The sequence below is a fragment of the Falco rusticolus genome, chromosome 8, assembly GCF_015220075.1.
Source record: "Falco rusticolus isolate bFalRus1 chromosome 8, bFalRus1.pri, whole genome shotgun sequence".
NCBI lineage: Eukaryota > Metazoa > Chordata > Aves > Falconiformes > Falconidae > Falco > Falco rusticolus.
In genome coordinates, this window is record NC_051194.1 from 60970111 (window position 1) to 60993298 (window position 23188).

Genomic DNA, 23188 nt, shown 5'->3' on the forward strand with positions numbered 1-23188 from the left:
AGGAGGGGAACTGCAACTCTTGAGGTCTATAGGTACTTGTTTGGGGGAGGATGAGTGCTCATATGGTGTGTTTTTTCTCATGGGTTTATTTTGTATGCAGCAGTGTACAATATCCAGTCAGTGGTATGCTTTCAGTGTAATGTCTACTTATTTTTGTCACCTGTTTGCAGGTACTACAGTAACAGTCCTAAAGTTGTTTAAGAATCTTCCTGTAAGAAAGCAGTTTTATTCAACAAATAAAAATTGTAAGGAGGAACTGAAAAAAATCCAAGATCTACTCACAGCATATGGTATCATAAAACCAGACCTGAGGATCACCTTAACACATAATAAGGTAACAACGGGTTTTTCTCTATCAGCTGTCTTAAGGATCAATTTCTGATGAACTTAGGCAGTTAATGTAATAATTCCATAAACTCTTTTGTTCCTAGTTTTCTTTCCTCATACGTTTGTTTTGGACTTCCACTGCTTTCTTCCCTTCATAGATACGTATTTGTGATTGGTTACAGATTTTGATCTAAACCTGTAAAACTCAGGCTCAGATCTTCTTGGTCTGTTCCAACACATGCCTGGGTAGATACCTGGAGCATAAAAATTATTTTACATGCTAGTAGTATAAGAATGATTTTACATTAGTAAAGATGATGTTGGTGGTCTGCAGAATAAGGAAGTGAGACCTTACTAGGCCATGGGGCCTGGTCAAGCGTTAAACTAAGCCAACTGAGAAAACTCAAAACTTACTTGGTTAGGCTGTCTGTCTGACTTGGTTTGGCTGGCTGGCTGGATAGATGCTCCACGCATACAGATAGCTTGCTGTATGCAGAGTCTTAAGAGCTCAATACATAATGATGGTTTTATTTAAAAAAGCTAAAAAATTCAATTTGCTACACTGGTATAAGAGTAACATACGACAGGCTTTGGTTGAGCTAGTTGTTCTTTCCTTGGACTTGGGGAACAGGTTCAGAGGCTGCTTGGAGGCTGTTTTAACTTCCCACTGTACTGAACAGTAATTTGACAACACAGCTCCAGAAATGGCACGCTGAGCAGTTCTCCTTTACCTGACCCCAGTTTAACGTAGCAGATTTTATTGGCTGTACTCCTTTTGGCTCTTCTGAGAGGAAGGCTATGCCACCGAATTTCCAAATTGCCACAACGTAGAGAGTGACATCTTGTGGCCAGATGCCTTAGCAATTCTTTTTCTGGATTAAAGATGTTTGCTGATCTTGCTATTTGGCCTGTTCATTGAGCAAGCAAATCAGTTACTCGATCAACCGAACATTCACTCTTCAGTTCCCTTTCAGTGGGAACGATGAATGACACTGTACGCTTTCTTGAAGTTACAACGGATTGTCTATCTGTTTCTGGAATTGTATAACTTGCTTTGATGATATTTATGTACATATTTCTAAATATTGAAATATAGATACTGTAACAAACAAAAGCCAGCTTTGTGCCTACAGAATTAGTGTTGTGAAGCTGAGAAAGTGTAACTGCTTTCAGTCTTATTTCAGTGGGACTACAAAAAGCTTGAAACCACAAATCTCAAGGCTGTGCACTTCTTAGACTGTGTTAAGCTCCTTGACATATCTAGCAGTGATTCACAGTATCAGCCTTAAATATTGGTTAATAAAACTAATTTTGTCTTTTATTGGTGATTTGGTTTTGCCCTCTGACAATTTGCAAATTTTATTTTTTTCTTTGTGTGTGGTATTTTTATTTCATCCTCTTGGATTAGACTATTATGTATCTTGCTTTTTTTTTCTCTGCTAATCTTAATGCAATGGCAATAATGTGCAAGAAGTCGATCAATTCTTTTTTGCAATACCTACTGCAAAAATGGTGCAGAGAGCGATAGTAATTATTGCATGATGTTTTTGACTACCTGTCCTATTAGTTTCAGAGGTAAATTCTTCAATACACAATTTGAGTGGGTAGAATAAATCAGTACAAACGCCATCAGCAGGAAGTATCATTCATTGTAATGACAGACATGGTGCTGACTTTTTGGGCTCTTCATTTTGCCCTGCTGGCGTTACGTTCATTTAATTTATTTGGAAAGAAAACAGGTAAGAAGCTGATCAAACATTTCAACACAAGAGGTCGCTCAGTAGCTATTGGTGAGCAGGGGAAAGGCAATTGTACAGATAAGTCTGCCTCTGTGCATGTGTAAATGCTTTAAAATAGTCTGAAAATGTTAAAAAAAGCTTTGAATGCGGATTCTTGTGTTTCTACTGCTGTTGCCATTACTTTCAAAATAAAAAATTACCTATTGCATCATACCTTTTAAATAAATGTCACATTCTCAAATTCCAATATATAACAACTTTCAGCAGGTCTGTGTGCATCTGTTTTACCATAATATCACAGAACATGAATATCCATTCGTTATTTTTCCATCAGATGCTAAGTGTTATTCTCATTACAATTATTAATTCAGATCAGAAGGTGTTCTTCCTGTAGTCATACTACAGTATATCTGTGCTAGAATAATACTCCACTGAATAGGCTTGTCTGTGATTTATTTGTGTGTGTGGTGAGTGTTATATTTCTGTTTGAAATTACTAGGATAAAGAATCAACTTCTTAGAGTGGCTTTATTTTTCATGTAGCTCATTGATTATATATTAGTTAAAAAAATATATATGTGCAGTTATTCAGAGGAGTTCCTAGAATCCTGAATTCTTGAGGCTGAGCCAATACTTTCTGTTGCAATGGAAGAAGAGACATGTTGAGAGTAAGATCAGGTTCCGAGGCTTAAAAGAGCAAGAAGGTAGCAGAGATGAGGTATTGCAGAAGGAGACGAGGAAGGATGGGTCAAAAGAGTAGAAAAGGTAGTAAGTGAAAAAAGTGTAAGTGAAAGTGTATGTCAAAGAAATCTTCAAAATAAATGACAAAACCAGTACTTCTAAAAAAACCTCAACAACAACCAGACAGTCTTTAAAGTCCTGTATTTTAGTAGAAATTAAAGGAGAATGGAAGAAAGCATAGCTCTAGCTTTCCCAAGGAAGAATGTAATGAAGCACTTTCATAGAAGTGTCTGAGGGTAGGCATCTGAAAATGTTGCATAATGGATTCTAGCAGAAGGTTACTTGGGCAAGTCAGACCTCTTACTGAGCTGTCAAGTGTGTGTGTGTGTATATATATATTTTAGGATGCACAATACATTGCATGTTTTATTTCTACCATGTTTTTTAAAAAAGGTGTATGTCTTATGCTTCTTGAGATCTCAGCAATTTTTCTTGTTGTTGTGCTGCATTTCATATCTGTGTTGGTTTGGAAAATATTACCATTAAGTGTCTGATTTCTTGTCTGCGAAGAACCACAATGGTGTTCCTGCCTTTGGGTTGTTTTTTACTAAGAAAATAGATATCCTTTTATCATTCATCCTAGGGCTCGTTCATTGCGGATTTCCGAGATAGGAAATACTGAATTGCTCTTTCTGCTCAGAATGTTTTGTTTGCATTAGCAATAAATAATGAATCACTTTGCAGATCAACCCTTGAAGTACTATTGCTATTTTGACAACTTGGATTAGCTAGTGCTCCTTCTTTTTATGAAGGTTTATCCTGCCAAGACATTCTTTGAATACTGATAATGTTGATCCTCTTGCCAGTATGGTTATGTTAGAAAGAGGTATTTTTCTTCTTTCATCACCATGTTCCTTGAAAGCATATTGAATAATGAGACAGCCAAATGGAAATAATTCACATGAGTATTCAGCAAGTTTATTTAAAGTTAATGTTATCTGAAGGCATGCTAAGAACATTCCAAAGTTAGCTACCGCTTAAACCGCGTCAAACTCTTCAGCCCAAAATGCCATGTTCTAGCCACCTGTGAGCTCTGGCTGTATTTTACCTGAGGTGGTGTAGGGCTCTTACCTGGAACAACAGTTTTCACACTCCTCGCTGTTCAGCACCACTAGCCCTTGACTCAGTCTTAAAGCCACTGCTGTTCAAGAAATGCCATTGTGTGTTGAAAGACTGATGATACGGAATACTTGAACTCTGTTCTGTTTGGTTTTGTTCCACAGACTCTGAAATGAGAGAGACATCCAATAACTATACCTGTTTCAACAATTTCAGGTGTAATAGAGCTGAACAAACTATGGCGGCAGGTGGCTTAGATGGCGCCTATCAGCAGGTCGTACCATATACCATACACAGCAGCTGGTCCCACGTCTTGTGCAAAACACAGGTGGGCCATAAGTAAACTCAATAAATTTTCCAGTTCCAGTTGAGGAAAAACCTGCATATGGGAATATTTTTTTCCAGTATTTTTCATGCACAGTATTTTGAAGCCTTAGTCACACACAGTTCTGCCTAGAAGTATGTCTTGTTTGTTTCTTGAGGGTCATCGGTCAGAACTTCTGGAAGCAAGAGGTCCACTTTAAAGCTGTTATTGTAACTCTGGGTGGTATTCTTCCTCAAACCCTCTTTGTGGGTGATGTTGTCCCAAAGGGTGCCACCTTTTTTTTTTTTTTTTTTTTCTTTCTTTACAGTAAGTCTTCTCTTCTTTCCAAAGTTGGATAATTTCAACCTACAGTCCGTATCCGATAGTGCAAAGCCAGTTTGTTTTCTGTGTCTGAGTCCTCTGTAATAAGTGTGGGGTTTTTGAGATGGAGTAAGTGCATTAGGGTAAATTTACCATTCTTAATACTGGGATTATACTTTGCATTCATTTCATTCATTGTGCTTCCAAACTGGGCAGAAACAGCAGCACGTAAGCTCTTTCTTGAGTTGGAAAAGCTACTCTGTTTTAATGTAATGATGGTAAATTAAGTCCCTCCCTAATCTGTGTGTCTTAAAATATAAAGAGGAATTATGATTAAGAATCTGCTGTGCTCTGCAGCCAACATGCTTTCATGCTGACCTGGAATATAGCTCAGTCTTTACTTCCATTCGTTGTTCAGTGGCTTTGCTGAGAAAGCCAAACAGAGAGTTGATTATGGTGTTTTTTGTGCTGAGGACACCTGTCCACTAGGAAATGCGCTGAGACCCTCAACTCAATTTACATCAGCCAGAGAACAGCTGCCAGATGGTAACTACTTTTGGTCACTACCAACCTGGTTGAATTTGAACTGGTGACCTAGAGGTGAAATGCTTTATATCCTATTACTAATTCCTTGAGGTTTCCAGTTTCTCATCCATCACTTTTTTCAAATGACAGCACAGTATATGTCTGAAATCTCAAAACAATTACTGTTTCACATATGCAGTGTGTGTTGCAGAATCTGAGATGTGCCTTTAGCTATTGCAAGTCTTTCACACTCACTTGTACACTTAAAAAAGGTTAGCAGAAAAAAAAAGATGTTTCCAGAGCTGCCTGGGAGTTTCCCCTCTTCCAGACCAGTGTAGTTTTTCAGTTGGGTATGTTACTTTTGTTAACCACTATTTTCCAAAAAGCTTGTAAACCTCCCTTTATTTAAATAGAATTCACTGTGATGATGTACATCCTCTGAATGACAGTTTAGGATTAGAAACTGTGGTTTTTTAACAGTAGTTTAATTGTTTGGGAGGTTTTATTATCTTTTTTTTTCTTTTTTCCTTCTGCTATGGAAGTGGAATTTGTCTAAATGCCCACAGCTGAACATGAGTGGTTAAAGCAGCCAAAAACCTTAAAGCTCGCTCTCACCTTTGTAATTCTTGAAAGGCTCTGAAGATGTATCTTACCAGGTGAAGGTCCTTGGCGCGTTGTAATACCTGTTAGCTCGTCTTCTAACGTACTTCCCAGCTCCCAAATACAAGCATTTCTCCACTGCGTGATGCTCCAGAAAGCCTTTTCGTTGAGAGGGTGCTCTCGTGTCACAGAAGGGATATCTGAGCAGAAAATACATCAGAGTTTGTGGGATGAGCAGTGCCGTGGAACATCACGGTCTTTCAACATATTCCCTTGGTAGCTGTAATGTCTGATGCCCATGGGATAGACAGATAGGTCGACTGCATCTGATGAGCAGAAAACTGGTGCCTTGCATTTCTCTGTTGCGTACCTCCACTGGTAGCTGTCCCACCATCACTTAAGAAATGAATGGGACAACCAGTTCCTCAGGGGCAAATATAAAATATATGGGGGAAATAATTATGATTATGTAGAGCGGTGCATTATTGGTTTTTTAAGCCAAATTGAAAGACTGCTGTGATTGCTGTTTTCAGGTGAGGATTATGCAAGAGCACTCTCCTAGTAGTATAATTTACCATTGGTTTTAAAACAAGACACTGGTTATGGTGTGGAGCTGATAAAGAACACCAACATTTTTCAAGGCTGGGATTTTAAAGAATGTGGTTAAGACTTTATCTTGATCTCTTAGTTGATAGGCTTTCTTCCACTGCAGAGAACATGGCAGCCCTTGCAGTTAGGCATCTGTGCATCATAAACTAAAGACATTATTTATACTCATTGTACAAGGTGATGTCCTGTTGTTTCCCTTGGTCTCAGTTCAAACTTTGGATACTGCTGCCTGGCTTTGTTCCTGTTTTTGTACTCTCTTAGCACATAGGCAACAGTGTTTTCACTTGTGCTGGAGCCTAATAAACTACTAGGTTTTAGTCAGGAAAGCGAAGGAACACACTGGCCCAAAGAGTTAACAGTCTGCAGGCGAGATCTGGGATGCCAAGGTGACAGGATTTTTGAAGCATGTAAAACAAAATCAGAGGCTGTGAAATGTCGATGGTTTACTGAGCTAAGTCATGTTACATTACCAGCCTGCAGTTCCTGTACAGTGCTTACTCTGCTAGGCTTTTACACCCTCAAACTTTATTACAGGATAAATAACACAATGATTGTCACAAAACAAAGAAACTAAATGGTTTCTGAGTGGTAAAAGTGCACTTCGTGAAGTTACTGCCATTATATAGTAATAAGGTAAATGGGATGAATCTGCTTAACTTGTAGCATCATAGTTGCGCTGAAGTAGCTACAGTCAGCAACAGCATCCAGTCCCCAGCTCTAATTAAAGACTTCTTTCATCTGTGATTTGCAAATCATTGTGGCTTCTGGTAGAAGTTCTGAAATATGAAGGATAGTTAGGGATGAGGAGTGGCTGTATTTTTTTCTCTGTCTTTCCTTGGTGGCTTTGAGGAGACAAATAATGAGCAGCTCTTCCTCTCCTCAGTGTCAGACACTATGGAACCCAGTGGGAAGAGGTTGCATACTCTTTCTCCACTGTACGCATTTTTCAAGGAATCCTTCTGGGCTATGTGTATGCATCCTGAAGTAACAGAGATGCCTGCTCCGTGTGTGCATGTACGCTGTCATCCTCCACAAAAGTATGCATATGTCCTAGGGCTGGATGGGGCTGAAGAAATACATGCGCACAGGCACACACACACACACGTACTTATCTTCTCTATATGTGCCATAGATTTTATATATGTTATGACATTTTATAAGATCTAGATCATGTAATCCCCTTCAATGAAATAAGGAGGGAGGTGGGATATATTTGGCTAGCTCTAGCAAAACCTAAGATGGGCCATATGTAATAATATATCTTTGAGTAGGCTGTTTCTGCAGTGTCATCATACTGACTAGAGTCAGATTCTTCCTTGGCTCATCCTGGACACCCGCTTTATATGACCTAGAAAAAAACATATGGGGGGTGTGTGTGGGGTGTATTTTTAGCTAAACTAAAGGGTATAAGCAAGGTTAAAAAAATAGGGTATTGCAGGAACCTCATGGAAACAGGTTTCTAAAATAAATGAAATGGAACGGGCATTGTTTCTTTGGAATTTTTAATGCCTGTTGATACATCTGGAGAGTCTAGGAAAGTAATTTTCATTAAATTACCAGTTATTCCTATGTTGTTGCTTCATAATGTACAGCCAGGGCTAAAAATGAACACACAATCTATTTTGTGTTTATATAGTATAAAAATTTAGGACGTGCCAGGCCTCTAGTATGTAGGCTTTAATTTAACCTACAGTGGTAACTAGTTCCTAAAATTTTGTCTGTAGTTCTGAGTATTAATATCTGATAAATATATGACTAGTTAAAAAAATACCCCCTGAACTTACTAACGGTATCTACTTCTAGCAAGTTTGCATTTAATAAGCTCTCATTTTCCACAGCTTTCTTGAAAGCCACCTTACTGAAGTGATCTTTTCACAGTCCGCAGTATGACCCATTCAGCATACTCAGTATGTATATATATATATACATATAGTATAACCTTGCATTAATCAGCAGCTAAGATTTATATCTGTACCTGCGGCATCACACTAGTATACCTAAAATAAACAGCACGATGTTTATATTAGTCATGTAACATGTGTCTTTCTCAGTTTGGTCACATGCATTTAATTTAAAATATATCCAGTAAAGAAAAAATTGCTTGGCACTTCGTGTTTCCATTTTAAGTAATCAATTTTAAAATAGAAACAGTACAGGATATGTTTTATAAGGGGAGCTCTAAAGAAGAGGACAAATTCTTTCATCACTCCAAAATGTCTTTGAGGAGATTTACAGCAGGTGTAGAGGAGAGAGGCTGTGGCAGCATGCTTTGTGCAGCCCCGGGCTGTCCTTTGCTGCTGCCGAAGCACGGTGGGGACTCCCTGCCAGAGCTGTGGACACCCGGCCTGTGGCTCTGCTTGCTCGTTTCTCCTCCTGCCCTTTTTGTATTCGCTGCCCTCCCTGGTATAAATTGTCCTTTATGTTTGAGGGAGTCATGCTCGCTGTAGGATGTCTGAGCTGTGATCCAGCGAAGGGCTGTCGGGGCTGGTGTCTAGGAGGTGAGTCAGGTTCAGGGAGGACTGAAAAGCGCCACTTCACAAATGCTGCATAGTGTACATGGAAATGGAAAATTAAAGGTTTGGGGAATAGTTTTAGGCTCTTAAAGCTTTACAATTCCACCTGTCCTGTAGGAAGGGAATATCGTTTTACAGGAGCACTGTGTTCTTCCGTGGAATTCACCCCTCAAGGCCAGCACATATCCTACTGGACAGGTGGAATTTTAAGGCTATGTATTGCATTTCTTGAGATGGGTGGATGTGTATTCTTCTCTTGCTCACCATGCTTTCACATAACATCCCGTACCACAATACTGTGAACTCATTTTGAATTTATTGGACACCTAGCACCTATTTAGAACATCAATTTTAAAGACCACTGTAACTTTAAAGTGCAACTTGCTGCATATTTTTTCCTTTTGTGTTTTTATGTTGCACATTGCAGTGCACTTAGCTAACAGTGACATAAATAATGTGGATCTGAATCTAGCAGTCTCAATTGCATGGAAGCAGAAAGCCAACCAAGCAAAATTTTGTTATTGTTGATACACAGCATTAAAAGTCAGCAGATTCAGAGTTAAATTTGTGGCTGTTTAGCATAGGACTTCTCATTTGTGGGAGACAAAATTGCACCTCCCAAAGCAGCTAATACTTTCTGTACATGTAAGTGGACTTGACAAGTAACTTCTGATGCAAGTTGTAGTTCGTACTGCCTTACTGTATTAAATCTTTGCAATTGTATTACAAGATATGTAGCTAACAGAACAGATATCCTTTTATCCTTCTCACTTTTACAAAGTTTTCATTTGACAAACAACTGCTTTCCTTATAAATACTTCCTTGTATAGTCCTTTCCTTTCTAAATAGCAGGCTTATCATAAAACCAGGGTATCCAGGTGAGAGCTGTGAGTGGACATCTAATAGCCTGATTTCTACCAAAATGACCTGTCTCTTGAGTAAAAGTACCACAGGCATTGCAATGCCCACCTTCTGATGTTGACCACTGTGCCAGGGACATGTCATGAACCCTCAATTTATCTGCTGAGTAAAACCACAAATCCTACTGCTGCATATCTAAGAGGAGAAGTAGTATTTTTATTGATTTGTTTTTAACAGTTGTTTCAGGTGCACAAGTCCAGATTAGCCATGTAACATCCATAAATACAAGCTATGCTTAATTTTCCAATCGCTGCGAGTCTAAATAAGTAATACAATATGAGAAGACATGCCAAAAAGTGCCATATCGTGTGTGTTAACACTGAAAGTTGTGAATGTAAGAGGGTCAAAGTACAGAATGTTACATATACAGTATGTGTGCAGTTGCATATGCATGTTCGTAGACATGACTTGAGTTCAACAAATATAATGTCAAAAATTTGACTCTGTGCCATTTGTTTCAGGCAGTTATTTGGCAGAAGACCAGGGTGTCAGATCACAAAATGGCCTGTATGTCAGTTCTGGGAACAGCCGTTATGGGCAGTATGGTACCTTTTCAACACTGCTGTGAAGATCCTGAGGTGAGTTTAAACTTCCTTCTCCCATATCCACTTCAAGCCTGTCAATGAAGAGAGCTAAGTCAATATTCCAAAAGAAGGGAGGCTGAAAAAGAGAGTATTATTTCCAGACTGACATCTGATTATGCGTTTCATTCTGTTACTGTCCTCTCTGTAAAATTAATTGGTTTGGCAATTGAAAATCCACTCCAAGAACCGTCTAGTCAGGACTCATGTGGCACTGATCAAATGGCAGTAAAAACAGTTGTGATGACAAATGCAGAATTGCTGATTGCTCAGAGCTGTCTAAGTTGGGATTCCTGGCCCACAGGCAGGTTATGCTCTGATTAATATCTAAGCATTTATATCATTCTCATCTTGGTGGACTCTTAGCCTTACCCTCTAAAGAATAACCCCTCAATTTCAGTGAGCAGCACCTGAGCAGCAAAAGAAACACAATTTAGAAGGTAAGCTATGCAAAATTTCCACTAAACATATATTTCAGGGAAGTACTAGTTAGTTTTCAAAAAGTTCAGTGCACTTGGCTTTCTTTGCCCCTGTTGAAACTGAGGCAGTTCCCCATGATATTCTCCATTGTCTAATATTTTCAAAACTCTTTTTTACTCTGCTTCTATTTATGTTGGAGACATTCTTAAAAAGGGGAGTCTTGCTACTGATGACCCTTCAAAGTTGCATTTTCCTGTATCTTGTAGTAATAAATCTTGACCAGTCACATCGATGAGATCAATCACCATCTGGAAAGTCACAGGGGCTATTAAACACAGCTTACCATGCTGCATTCAGCATAAATTGTGTTTAATAATGTTATTCAGATTTCAGTAAAGTCTGAATATATGTATTAAAGTTCAATAGCGTTACTGAGCTTGTCAGAATGCTTCATATGCAGGGAATTGAGGGCGGAAAAAGCAAAGTTGCTTCTTGTAGTTTGTGAAGTTTTAGTTGCTTATGTCTGAACAGAGCCATCCAGAGTCATTCCTACCTGAGTGCAGGTTGGAAGTGCCCCACAGGACAAGTGCAGGGGGCTCCGAAGGGAAGACATGGGGGTATTTAGAAGGGACTAGCTTGAAGGAGGCACTAAGGTTCTCACATTACTTCTCTACTATATCATGAGGCATCCATATTCCTTGAATAGAAGTTGGAGAACATTCCATCTCTCTCTCTGTCTCTAAATAGTGTGTAAAATACCACGTGCATCATTTATAGGTGCATAAGTGATCCATGCATATTGCTCACGCACAAATCTCTGTTCAGAAACCATGGACATTTCTAAATTAAGCAGCCAAACACTATGAAATGGCAGAATCAAGGGTGCCTGTGTAACCCTTTCTTTCTCCCTTGTGTGCAGGTGTTGAGCTAGGTATTTAATGACAGGGCATATGCTGCTTTTTTTGCTTCCCATTAGGTCCATGCCTCATTCAGTACACAGACCAGGGGGCAGCTCTTTAATTCTTTTCTTTTCCTACTTGGTCATTGTGCATACTCCTTTGCTGCAGAGTCTACTCTGAAGACAAAACTAATCCTGCTATGAACAGCTTTCTGTAAGCTGTACCTTACTAACCACAGAGTTAAAACTTCTGTAACAAGTGATCCAGGTGTTTTAAAGACTGGCCTTCTTCAAAACATCTCCGTTATGAGCACGGAATGAAACAAGAACATAAAGGTGTCTCCAAAGCGTGCAAACTCAGGAGCTACTTGTAAAATAAAAAGAAAATTAAGAAAATAAAGAATTGACACAACTTTTTACATGTATAAAACAACATCTATGCTTTTCGCATCCCCGGTCTTGTAAATGGGTGGATCTGTTTTGGCTGAAAACTTTCACACAGGGAATTTTCTTGGTCTCTTCTGTTTCTGTGGAGGATAGGTTTAGCAGATAACATGTGCCACTGGAGAAAAAGTACTAAAGAAAGAAATTCTACTGTCCACTTCAACACAGATATAATTTAATACATATGTAAGTTGTCTTTTAGTAAAGTATTAATTGTGAAAACAGTTAATCTAAAAGCAAAAATTCAGTAATATTTTCCAGTCTCTGTAACTTTGTCTTTATACTTCATATAATTTCCTATATGAAAATTTGTAATAATTAAGACTAGTTTTAGAAATTGTTACTAACTTTTAATGACCATACTGATATGCTACGTGGCTTTAAATATAGCTGCAGTCAGCCATTTCTAAATCTGGCGGCTTCTTAAATGAGTTATTTAGAGACTTTCAGTTTTGCTTTAATGTTTTCTGTAAATAAAAAACATTGTTTGAAGTGAAAGACTTGTGCAAATATTTGGGAATTAGAAAAGGAGCTTGAAGGGTAGAGGAGGAACGTTGAGGGAGGATGTGCTAAAGTTGCAGAATAAAATCTAGAAGCACTGCATGTTGTTTTCTGATAATCATCCAACAGATATTTGACACCTCTTTAACTTGACCAGTGGTGTTTGGTTATGTGCAACGTTGCTGACCAGAACACTCCAGCTTTAGCACAGAATGCTTGTTACAAGGTCAAGAGGGAATAAGGGAGCACATGAGCAGATAGCTGGCGTGACGTAGATGAATGGGAAGGATAGGCCAAATCCCAGGGATTTTAAACTCCGTTTCAAATGCATGATAATTTGGATTTTAGTAAATACAAGTGGTTCTGCCAAAAGCAAAGCTAACAAGGTCCAATTTCTGCATTCAGTGATCTACTCTGCTACCAGAACATTCTCCAGACTTTCCCGTATCTCCAAAATCTCCATCCTCACAGTGCCCCAGTGCTCCTTCACCTGTTAGTTTGGGCACGTGGCAGTGGGGCAATGTGTGGGGCAGGACGTAGGCTGGTCAGCATGTGGGTTCTTACATGCTGATGGATTCTGGCTTTTGAAAAGTTACTATTGCCTTTTCCTCAGTAAGGTCATTATCTTGAGGCTGTCCTCTCCAAACAGCTGTCAGTTATCACAGAAATTGTGGAAATATAATATCTTTGGGATTTCTGCTTCTTCATCAGATTGAATTGAAATTGATCCAACAGTTTCAAAGTTGCTTGGTGGGGGAGAGGGGGAGGTGATGGAACAGGCAGCACAAGTTATCGGCATCATTTTGACCTTAAAAAAACCCTAAGCTAAAGAACCTCAAAAGAAAAATCTTAAAACTGCGAGTTAATGCTACGTACTCAAATCGTGTGATTTTTTTTCCAAGGCTCCTTGGCAGTGCTGTGTGCTCGCAGGTTCTGCTGCGGTCTGTGAGTCGTGGGTGCTCAGCACTCTTGAGAGTCAGCTGATTTGGATACAGGTGGCGTAGGTAAATTTAGGTGCCCTGAATAAATAGCCTAGGACAGGCTATTTAAGGTGCCCTGCATGTAGAAAGGGGGGGATTATGTGCTTTGGGCTTTCCCCGCAGGGGTAATTCACTACTGCCTGCACCAGGCTGGGCAGCAGTGCGTGCCTTTAGCTTGGACAGGGGTTAAGCTGGGCAATCCTACAGTCAGCAAGGCAAAAGCTGGCTGGCGTTGTTCTCCACAGCCCTCAGCTGCAGACAGCAACCTGGTGCAACTGGCAGCCCAAATGGGAAATTTCTCAAAAAATTGATCCAGGAGAACAGATACAAACCCATCCTTCTCAACCCCGCCCCCCCCCCCCTTTTTTTTTTTAATCTTTTGTATCATAACTTTCAAGAAGCAGTGCATGCATTTAAACATCTTGGACTCACGTACAATCTAATTTTAATATCTCACCTCTGAAAAAAAACTTTTTGGGGTCCCTTTTTAAAAACTTTTGCACTGTATTTGTTTTATCATTGCAGATAAATCTTTCTGGATTTCTCCCAAAAGCTGAGTCAGACAGTTCTTTGACAAGCCTTTCAAGTTCAGAAAGGAGTTTCATTTTTATAAATAATCGTCCAGTTCACCAGAAGGAAATACTGAAGGTAACACCTACTCGCTTTTTATTCAAGGTATACAAATGTGACAACTTTGAGGAAAGAAACACCTATACAATCTGTAGCCTTTTTTACCCAAATAAAATAAATAGAGTATTACAGTTGAAGATACCAGCATTCACAACAAAAACCTCTTCTGCAGATCTGATACTCCTGGTGCCTCAGTTCTTTTCCATGTGCTGCAGTCACTTACAACCACAAAGCTGGATGTTATGTTTATGGCTGTTTAAAAAAAAAAAACCCCGTGGTTTCAGATAGTCTGTGTGAGAGACCAGAATTGTTGATTCTTTCTTTGTATTAGGCTGCAGAAATACATCTGTGTGGTTTTTCATGAGGGACCTTTATGTAGTTTCTTGTAAGAGAATTCTTCTGAAAACACAGCTTTGATTTCGTCCACTTCTTACTGTGGACAAGCAAATCAAGCAAATACACATAGTTTCCCTTTAAATTTGTGTATGCATTGGATAAAAATGAAAGTGATAGTGCAGCAGCATTGGCTACAGCTAGGCATCGTGTAGGCAGAATTTGATACTCTTGGGTTTCTCACACTACTGAACCTTGCAGCACCTCACTTGGAGCAGCCTTGCTCTCCTAATCCTTGCCCTCCCCAGAAAAGAAATTCACATTCATGCCAAAGTGTACATGTAGGTTTTAAAGTGAGGACAATGAAGTAGCTTTCAGCTGGCCAGCAGAGCTTTGTCAATGTAAACCCTGGACTTGTATTGGTACCTTAAGTGCTCAGCTTGGATCCCCTGGCAGAGACAGCTTTTTAACCAGAGCACGGAGGGCTAGGTGCAAGGTGGGATTCAGAGTACTATCGTTCAAAGTAAAATATATTGCCCTTCGGTTAGGGCTGTTCTTGTGGAAGTTTATCACTTGCACTGCTCCTACCTTTTTTTGTGTCCAGTCGGTAGGGTTTTTTTGGCCAGATGAGGATAACAGTACATCTGTAAGAATACATTTTGATGGGTTTGGAAAACAAGCTCACTTTTATCTCCATGCTATGTATGGGAAAGAAGTGCTGGTGGACCTCTTATTGCTATAGTTCTGTGCCAGATGAGGATAGACTGAGAATATTAAGGTTAGAGTAACTTGAAAATATTTAAATGAGTTTACTATTATTTAAACAATATTTAAGAATTTAAAAATAAAATTTAATCTGCAGTGGCTCTTCATTTTTTTTATGCTTTCCATTTTTTTGGTCAGGTTAACTTATTCTTTTTTCCAGTATGTATGTCTGTTGAAGGATCCCTGATACTAGAGGGAAATGCAAGGATTTTTATTTGATGCTTCTAGTTAATAAGATCAAAATTCTGAAACAACTAAATAATTTTGTAGTCTTTTGGAGGAGTTTTTGGGAGGATTATAGAGAAAATGGTAAGGGCAAGCAGAGCTTGAGAAAAGCTGTATATTTATAGTTGTGTTAATAAAAGGAACAAATTAATCCCATTCTGGGAGAAGGGCAGGTCTGAGGTGGAAGTACTACTTTTTCAAACAGACTTTAGTTTGGCTTAAAGAGACAAGCAGTGTAGTTGCATGCTATGTAAGTAGATATTCTTTTAAAAACAAACAAATAATAGTATTTGTGTTTATTGAAAAAGTGAGTATTGGATTTGCAGCCCAATTTGGGCATATCATATCTTTTCTTCCAAGTGTGATCAATACATTCATCTTCATTCAGATCAAATTAGCTACCATTAGTGTCTTGGAATTGCTTCCTTTTTTTATTTAGCTGTGAAGATGAGGAAGCCAACAGCTGCCCTCTTGGTGATTACTCTGGCATACATGTATACCCACAAGGACATTTTTTGGCATTCCTTTAACTTCAGAAAAAAACCCCAACAAACCAGTTATGCTTTTATAATGTCAAATTTTGTTTCTGTGCTTTGTGTCTATTTTATTGCCTTTACTGACATCTGTTTATTAAATCAATCTGTAGTTAATTCGACAGTACTACAGCCTAGTGACACACAAGGACTGTACTCGTTTATATCCTGTTTTCTTTTTGAATATTACTGTACCTGCCTCTGCTGTGGATGTGAATTTAACACCTGATAAAACTCAAGTTTTGCTGCATTATAAGGTAACTAAGGTTTTAATCTGGTTTTGAGTTGTGAACTTTTTACTTGTGTAAGCATAATAAGGGCTTCTGGGACTTCTGAAATGTTCGGAGATAAACAGTACCACTGTTTTTAATTTTTTGTTCTGTTCTCTTCTGTTACATTATAGCTTGCCTTTATCACAGGAGTGTGTTGTTTGAAATGTATTGAAAAGGCTAGATGTAGGATTATTCAAAATTAATTTCCCAGTTGATTTCAAAGATCATTTTTACGCTGTCAGAGATATGTATGTATCACTTCATTTTCAGATGGCTTTATAGTGAGAGAAGCTAAATGGAGTTATGATGCGTGTCCTCACATAAATCTCGTGTTTAACTTCATAATTACACTAAGTAGTCACTCTTTAAATGTCATGTACGTTAAGGTGGGGGCGGCGGGGTCGAGGGAGTTGATTTCTGTTCAAAGCAGTATTTTGCTATTATGTGTATAGATTATTGTTGACATCACTTAAGTTTCAGGCTATCCTGTTCATACTATCAGGACCATATATGCACATGTTTTTGAGGCTGTGTAGTGATAAATTTCCATAAAGGCACTTTTGCTTTGTAGCACTAGATATGAAAAACAGTGCCACAGAAGTTAAGGCAGCTACATAGGTAAGGCGGTTATTCAAAGTGAGTGTAGGTAGTCACACCGGTATGTTAATCCTCTTCTTCACTGAAAGTTTTTGCCTATGTTAATCCTGTAAATGTACTGCCTGTTGAGTGTCACTTGTGTGAAAATTAACACAGTATTCTCACATTTCATCTGGTTTAAACCTTGCCTTTGGCATTAGAAAAAAGGGTTGTTGGTCGTTTTTTTCCTTCTTTTTTTTTTTTGTTTGTTTTGTTTGTTTTATTTTGTGCGTGTTTTTTCTTTTTACTTTTTTTTTTCTGTCATTTGATGCAAAGCTGCCTTGGAAGCATACACCGTGAAAGCACCTACACAAAGGTGTTTACATGAAATGGGATGTTGTTGGTGCATCTGTCTTGACTGTAAGCTTTTAACTCAATATTATCTGAGAATAGCTTTGCCCGATACTGGTTTAAGCAGTTAGTACCTACTTAATCAGTTTTGTGACATCAAACTAAACCGGTGGAGCAGAATCACAAAATATTTGAGGCTGTTCAGCATGAGTCTTTTTGAGCATGTGTGAACAACTTAAATGCAATAATATGTCCAGATTTGTTTGGAAAATATTCTGAAAAAGATGACTTTGCTTATTGTTCTGTATTCTCAGTATCTGTCAGTTACATTTTCAGGTGTGCTTGTGTGTGTGACTTTTCTGTTTGTTTTTTGTTTGTTTGGTTTTTTTTTTCTTTCCCCCAGGAATCTGTCTTACTTGCTGTTGAAAATGTGTTGAAATCACTGTATGGGCCACTACCTGCTACAGTCCCTGGTGAAAGTAAAAAAACAGATGTTACCTCAGAAGACATGTTTGTTCATAGAACAGAACAAACAGATGTGGTTGTTAATGAAATGGGACCATCTGGAAACGATGATCTACATGCTCATACTTCATTCCTTTCATTCAGCAGTGATGTGCAAAACTGTCAAGTAGCAAAAAACACAGAGATCTGCTTAAATCATCAGACGTTTTCTGGTGATAATGTACATAGTCGCCTGGACAAAAAAGAGGTTTCTAAGAGTGATGCCTTTCCAGACAGTTCCTTAAATTTATTGTGTGTGGAGGAACAGAAGGGACAGAATATAACTGATATTCAGAGTAACGGTGTTCCCATGGACCCCAAGTCTAAAAAAGCTGATGAACATCTTTTGAGTTCTGATAATATTGATGAAACAGAAAAGAATGAGGAAACCTTAGGCCCTAAAGACTTACCTGAAGTCTCTGCTGATGATTGGAGTATGGGAATTGGATTTAAAAACTCTCTAGGGGACAACCTGGAACCTGTTAAGATTTTGATACCTGAAGTTGGAGGAACAATTAATAAGCAAAATGAACGTACCGGTGAAGAAAGCAATGATCCACAAATCTCAAATCAAAGCATAAAGACAAGAAATGTGATAAGTGACAAATTCGGACGTGTGACAGCTTATGACTTAATTAGTAGTAGAATAATAAGGAAACCAAAGTCTGCAATTGGATTTTTCACTCAAGAATGTCGTCCAAAATTGATAACTGATAATCCAAAGACCAGCATGGATGACATCCTGCTGAAAATTGAAGAGCAGTGGAAGAACTTGAATGAAGAGGAAAAAAAGAAGTAAGTTTTCAGGCTGTGACTTCTAAATCTGGTAGTTACCAATGAGTCACCTGTAGTGAAGTTAAAAAAAAATGTAACTTTCCAGTTATTTGTGAAAAATGGAACAGAAAATGATTTCTGACTTTTCAAGATAAGCGTCAGTATTGTGAGTTGCTGATTGGAGTTACTCATTTTGCCACTGTGCCGTGGAGCAGTTAGGGACAGTTTTGCTGAATTGTTATTTAGTGATAACAGACAAGAAAATGTACTGCTTGAATCCTGTGAACTTCTGTTTTCTAAGGGCTGCCTGTGTGTTGTCACTCCTGATGCACTGTCAATGAAAACTATCATGCTGATGGATGAGGCACCGTATAGTTCTTCCAGAGCTTTTCCAGCGAACACTTCTTTTTTATTGCTACAAAGTGAGAATTCTTTTTCAGGATTGGAACATTTGGTAAACTCCTTTCCTCTAAAGTTAGTACATATCCTAACCTAGGCTACCTCAGAATTGTATTTGTAAAACCCAATCAAATGACACAAGGAATTTCTTTTTCCCCTAAACAGCTATTCCAGTGCTGGTTCAGAGAGTATAGTACAGTTTGAATTTTAATCTGTTTCAGTCAAGACCAAATATCTTTTTAGATTACAATCAGAATAGCTAAATTCCGTATTTTTTCTAAAATGAATCGTCACTGAGTCTTATATCACAGGTAGGGATAAGTCTATCTGCAAGCAAGCAAAATATTTTAGCCTAACTTGGGGCAGGGGTTGGATATTAGATGTATGTTGTTCTTTATATGGAACTTCTATTATGGTAAAAGATTAATTAGAATAATGGATTTTGAGACATTCTAAGATAATTAAGAAGAAAAACCACCCAAAAGCCAAACCTTCCACAGCTTGTTTGTGATTTTATAAAATGTAAAACTCCACGGCATCACACAAATGAGGAAAATAGAAGTAGTTCTTCAATAGGTTTACATGCAATGATTTGAATGCAAATTGTGATTTGTAGCAGAAAGTTTGAAAAATGCAATTTTGGTTCTAAAGAACAAACTCATTGGAAGTGGTGTAAAAATGTGTTTTCTTCATGCTAAGGAAGCCGGAGAGGGAATTAAGAAAGACCACTGAAAAGGAAATTATACTAGCCAAAGCAGCGTAATTTTAGCACTAATGAGAGATTCACCTAGGAGATTGGTAAGACAGAGAAGCTATACCTGTTGAATTACTGCTAACATATCTGGTTTTTCTTTGACTTCTTGACTTTGAAAACATCTGCATTGTTCTGAATACCAGCTACATCAGAGTAAAATAAAACATTTTTATCTAGCTTTTGATTTACCTAATTTAAAGCTTACTAAGCAAGCAACATGCTGCGATCATAAAACCATATATATTTTTTTGTTTTGTCCATCTCTGCATTAGCAGAAATATTAATGTAATAGTAGAAATCTATTCCAATTATATTCATGCTTTTAATGAAATGAAACAAAAGGTTCTGCCAGCTGTTTCAGAAAATTTTAATTTGCTCTGGTTTAGCTTTTGAGATTTCATGGTTGCTTTCCTGGTACAACTGTTATGTTTAAGAGTGTGCCTACAGATTAACTTTTTATTAGTTCAGGAAGGAGACCTTTCTGGTAATGAAGTTTTCCTTATATGTAGTATTGAATACGGTATATTATATATATTTTCCTTATATGTAGGACTGAGTCCAGAGGATGTTGAAGTGAATGAAAGATTTACCACTAGTTGTATCGCTACATTTCAGCTTTGGTGTGGCTCTTTTCCACTTTTAATCTTTTAAAACTGCCTCAGAAAATAACAAATAGGAAGAGTACGCAGATATCTGTTCCTCCAAGGCAACAATCCAGAAGACCTGTTGTACGTCTGGCAGAGAACATTAAGTCTTGCCTACCAGATACTCTGGATAAATTGGGCCACCTAGAGGTAACAGCAAATGTATATACGACTGGGCAGCCAAAGTGCTGCAGTTCTACTGAGTGTGCTATACCTCCAACTTCATGCAACCCTGCTTGCAAGACACCACTTTTCCTGGGCTCTAGTCCTCCACCCTTCTGTGATAAAGTCAGGCGTTTGTTACAATGGGTGTGCTTGGCTCCAGCATCTCTTTTTCGTTCTGTGGCTCCTCCAGCAGGTTTGAGTGAGTTCAAATCCCTTTTGGGAGCAGTACAACCAACAGATGTCTCATAGTGACATAGGATGGCCTTTTCAAAACAAGCCAGCATTTATTACTCAACCGGAATGTAAAATGTTATGGTCTTTAGGTTATAATAGAAGAGGAAAGCTTCCATGCATGTCCATGTTGGCAGCATCGCATATCCCCCTGGTTTGCAAAGCCAGGGTTTAATTTCTTGCACTCACTCTGCTCTTACTTAACACAGCTTGCCTGTGTTTCTGGCCTTGATATTTCTTGCATATCAGGCTGAGGTAGGAGTAGGAGAAGCCCCTCCAAGTGCCCTGACAGTGGCAGCAGTGGTTATCCTGAAAGTGTAGGAAAGGTTCAGAGCTAGACGCATGTTATCATGAGGCTAACGAATCGCCTTGTCAGCACTCTACAGGAATTCTTCATGTGTGTATTTGTACCTTGGGAGAAACATCATTTCAGGTAGCGTGCGTGGCCTTGGCTGGCTGTTGACAGGGAAGAGTATGCACATAGACAGTCATTAGTGGTAATGAACTTGCGTGTGGTAGCTTTTTATTGCCCGATAAACTTTCCATTCATCGCATGGCTCGTGTGTGTATATACATTATTTGCAACTCTTTCACAGTGGGGTAAATATACTTCCTTAGCAATTCCAGAAAAAAATCTTTTTTTTAACTATATTTTAACCTTTTAGTTAACATGTTCGGTTTCTTTGGTTTGGAGGTCATTCGGTGGTACCATCTGGTCATTGCCCTTCCATCGTATCTCTAGCCAGCTCCATTCATATACTGCCAGATATTAAGCGTGACTAATGGTATTAATATCTGGTATCAGCCCTTCCGTTCTGCTGCTTGTCCCCAGCATCTGAGCAGTCATGATGGCAGGTCCATATTGTCCACTCCTAGGAAATGGTGCTAGTCACCTGAAACCTATGCATTTCAGAAGCAAATTGAAAAGCTGATGTGGGCAATTAAAAGCTTTTTTAAATTTTCGCAAAGCAAGGAAACACAGAATGTAATACTCATGGTGACAGTTTGAGTTGATTTGATTTCATTATGTGAAGAGGCTGATGCTGAGATGCGTTACATTCAGAACGTGATGCCTGTCTATTCTGGTCACATCTACCCATGTGGCCATTTCCAGTCAGAGTTTACTCCAGATAGTCAAATTCAGATTATTTGTCTTACAAGGCCTGAGAGAGCTTATATTAAAAGGTTTTTGTTATATGCTAAATGTTTTACTTAGGTTTAAGATGCAAGGGGAAAAGAAGAAATCATGAATCCATTTTTCTAGTTAAGCCAAAGCTGCCTGTGAAACTAGACTTTGTTGTAGTCTTCCTCTCCCCCCTTGCACCCAGTTTTGCAAATTTCCTTGGCTTTAGGTTTTATAGCTTCAGGAAAGGATCCTGAATTTACAGTCTTAATTCACTAAGAGAAAAAACTGTTCATGTAGCACTTGTTGATTGTACTTGCCTCTGTGAAAGGATTTTTGAAAAGGCAAAGTTGTTCCCTTGCAGTTTGTAAACCTGCTGTTTTCTTTGATTCTGAGCAAGTCACTGATAGTGATGTATATGAATTTGCAAAACCCTCATAATCAAAGCTTGTAAGGCTAGAATTTTGCTGGTGGTAGCCTAAAATGACAGGCAAGTGGGAGTTTCTTTGCAAGTGCTTTTGTTTTGCGTTATCAGTGTATCACTGAAAGCTCAGTTCTCTTACAGTTAAATATTTTCCCTTATTTGAATTGGGTCTATTCAAAACAAAGTATGTATTGATCTGGTCAAAACTATAAATGTATTTGGGATAAAAAAAAATCTGTTCAAGTGATTTCATCCATTCATTTTAAAAGGAGCAGATGTTTTTTATCTTAATGTTTACTCCATATTTTCTAGGACATGATTTATTGCAAGAAAGTATTTAAGCTGACTTTTTTAGTTAACTAAATATTGGTACCATATGTGAATGCTAGCACATCATAATTAATTGCAAATGGTGACCCTTTTGTTGACCTTAATTTTCTAGCATGCATACACATAATTGAATCAAACTGTTCCAGCAAGTAGCAATAAATAAATACGACCAGCTAAAATACTTATTTCCAATACTTATATATGATAGTACTACTTTTTTTTTTTTTTTTAATTGAAGATAGGACTGGTTTAAATTACCTGCTAGAATTCAGAATATCAAATAAGGGCAGAAAGAAGGAGTTCAGCAAACCACTCCTTTGGCCTTCAAACAAGTAAGATTCATATGCAGTAGGCAAGTATAAGCCTGGCATCCATAAAGTTTTAGCTATCTTCCTGACATTTGTAAACTCATTAAGAATCCATTCAGGTTGTAGAGATTTAGTATGTAGTAATGTTTTAGCCATTTGGACAGCATTTAGGAGTAGTTTGTTACTGAGTACTTTCTGAAAAATCTGTAGGTTTATTAGTTACAGAATTCTGTGAAAATGGTGTCTATTCTGTATTCTCATGCTTTTTATTTATGTGGCTAATTCTAGGCTGTTTGAAGTCAAATGTACTTCTTTATATTAAGTGAAGCCTGAGGCTTACTTGTTGAGGCTCCAGACTCTTACCT

The 23188-nt window shown here is 38.3% G+C and overlaps 1 protein-coding gene across 4 annotated transcripts in view; it reads left to right on the forward strand.

Annotated features, from left to right (window-relative positions):
- Positions 1 to 23188, forward strand: part of PMS1 (PMS1 homolog 1, mismatch repair system component) — a 47430-nt gene that overhangs the window by 11558 nt on the left and 12684 nt on the right. For 3 of the 4 annotated variants that reach the window (XM_037398063.1, XM_037398066.1, XM_037398064.1), the window contains exons 5-9: positions 171 to 334; positions 10120 to 10236; positions 14008 to 14130; positions 16082 to 16225; positions 17571 to 18466. In XM_037398063.1, the coding sequence (XP_037253960.1) occupies positions 171 to 334; positions 10120 to 10236; positions 14008 to 14130; positions 16082 to 16225; positions 17571 to 18466 (1444 nt within the window). The remainder of the gene's footprint in view (positions 1 to 170; positions 335 to 10119; positions 10237 to 14007; positions 14131 to 16081; positions 16226 to 17570; positions 18467 to 23188) is intronic. The other variant, XM_037398065.1, reaches the window with a different exon arrangement.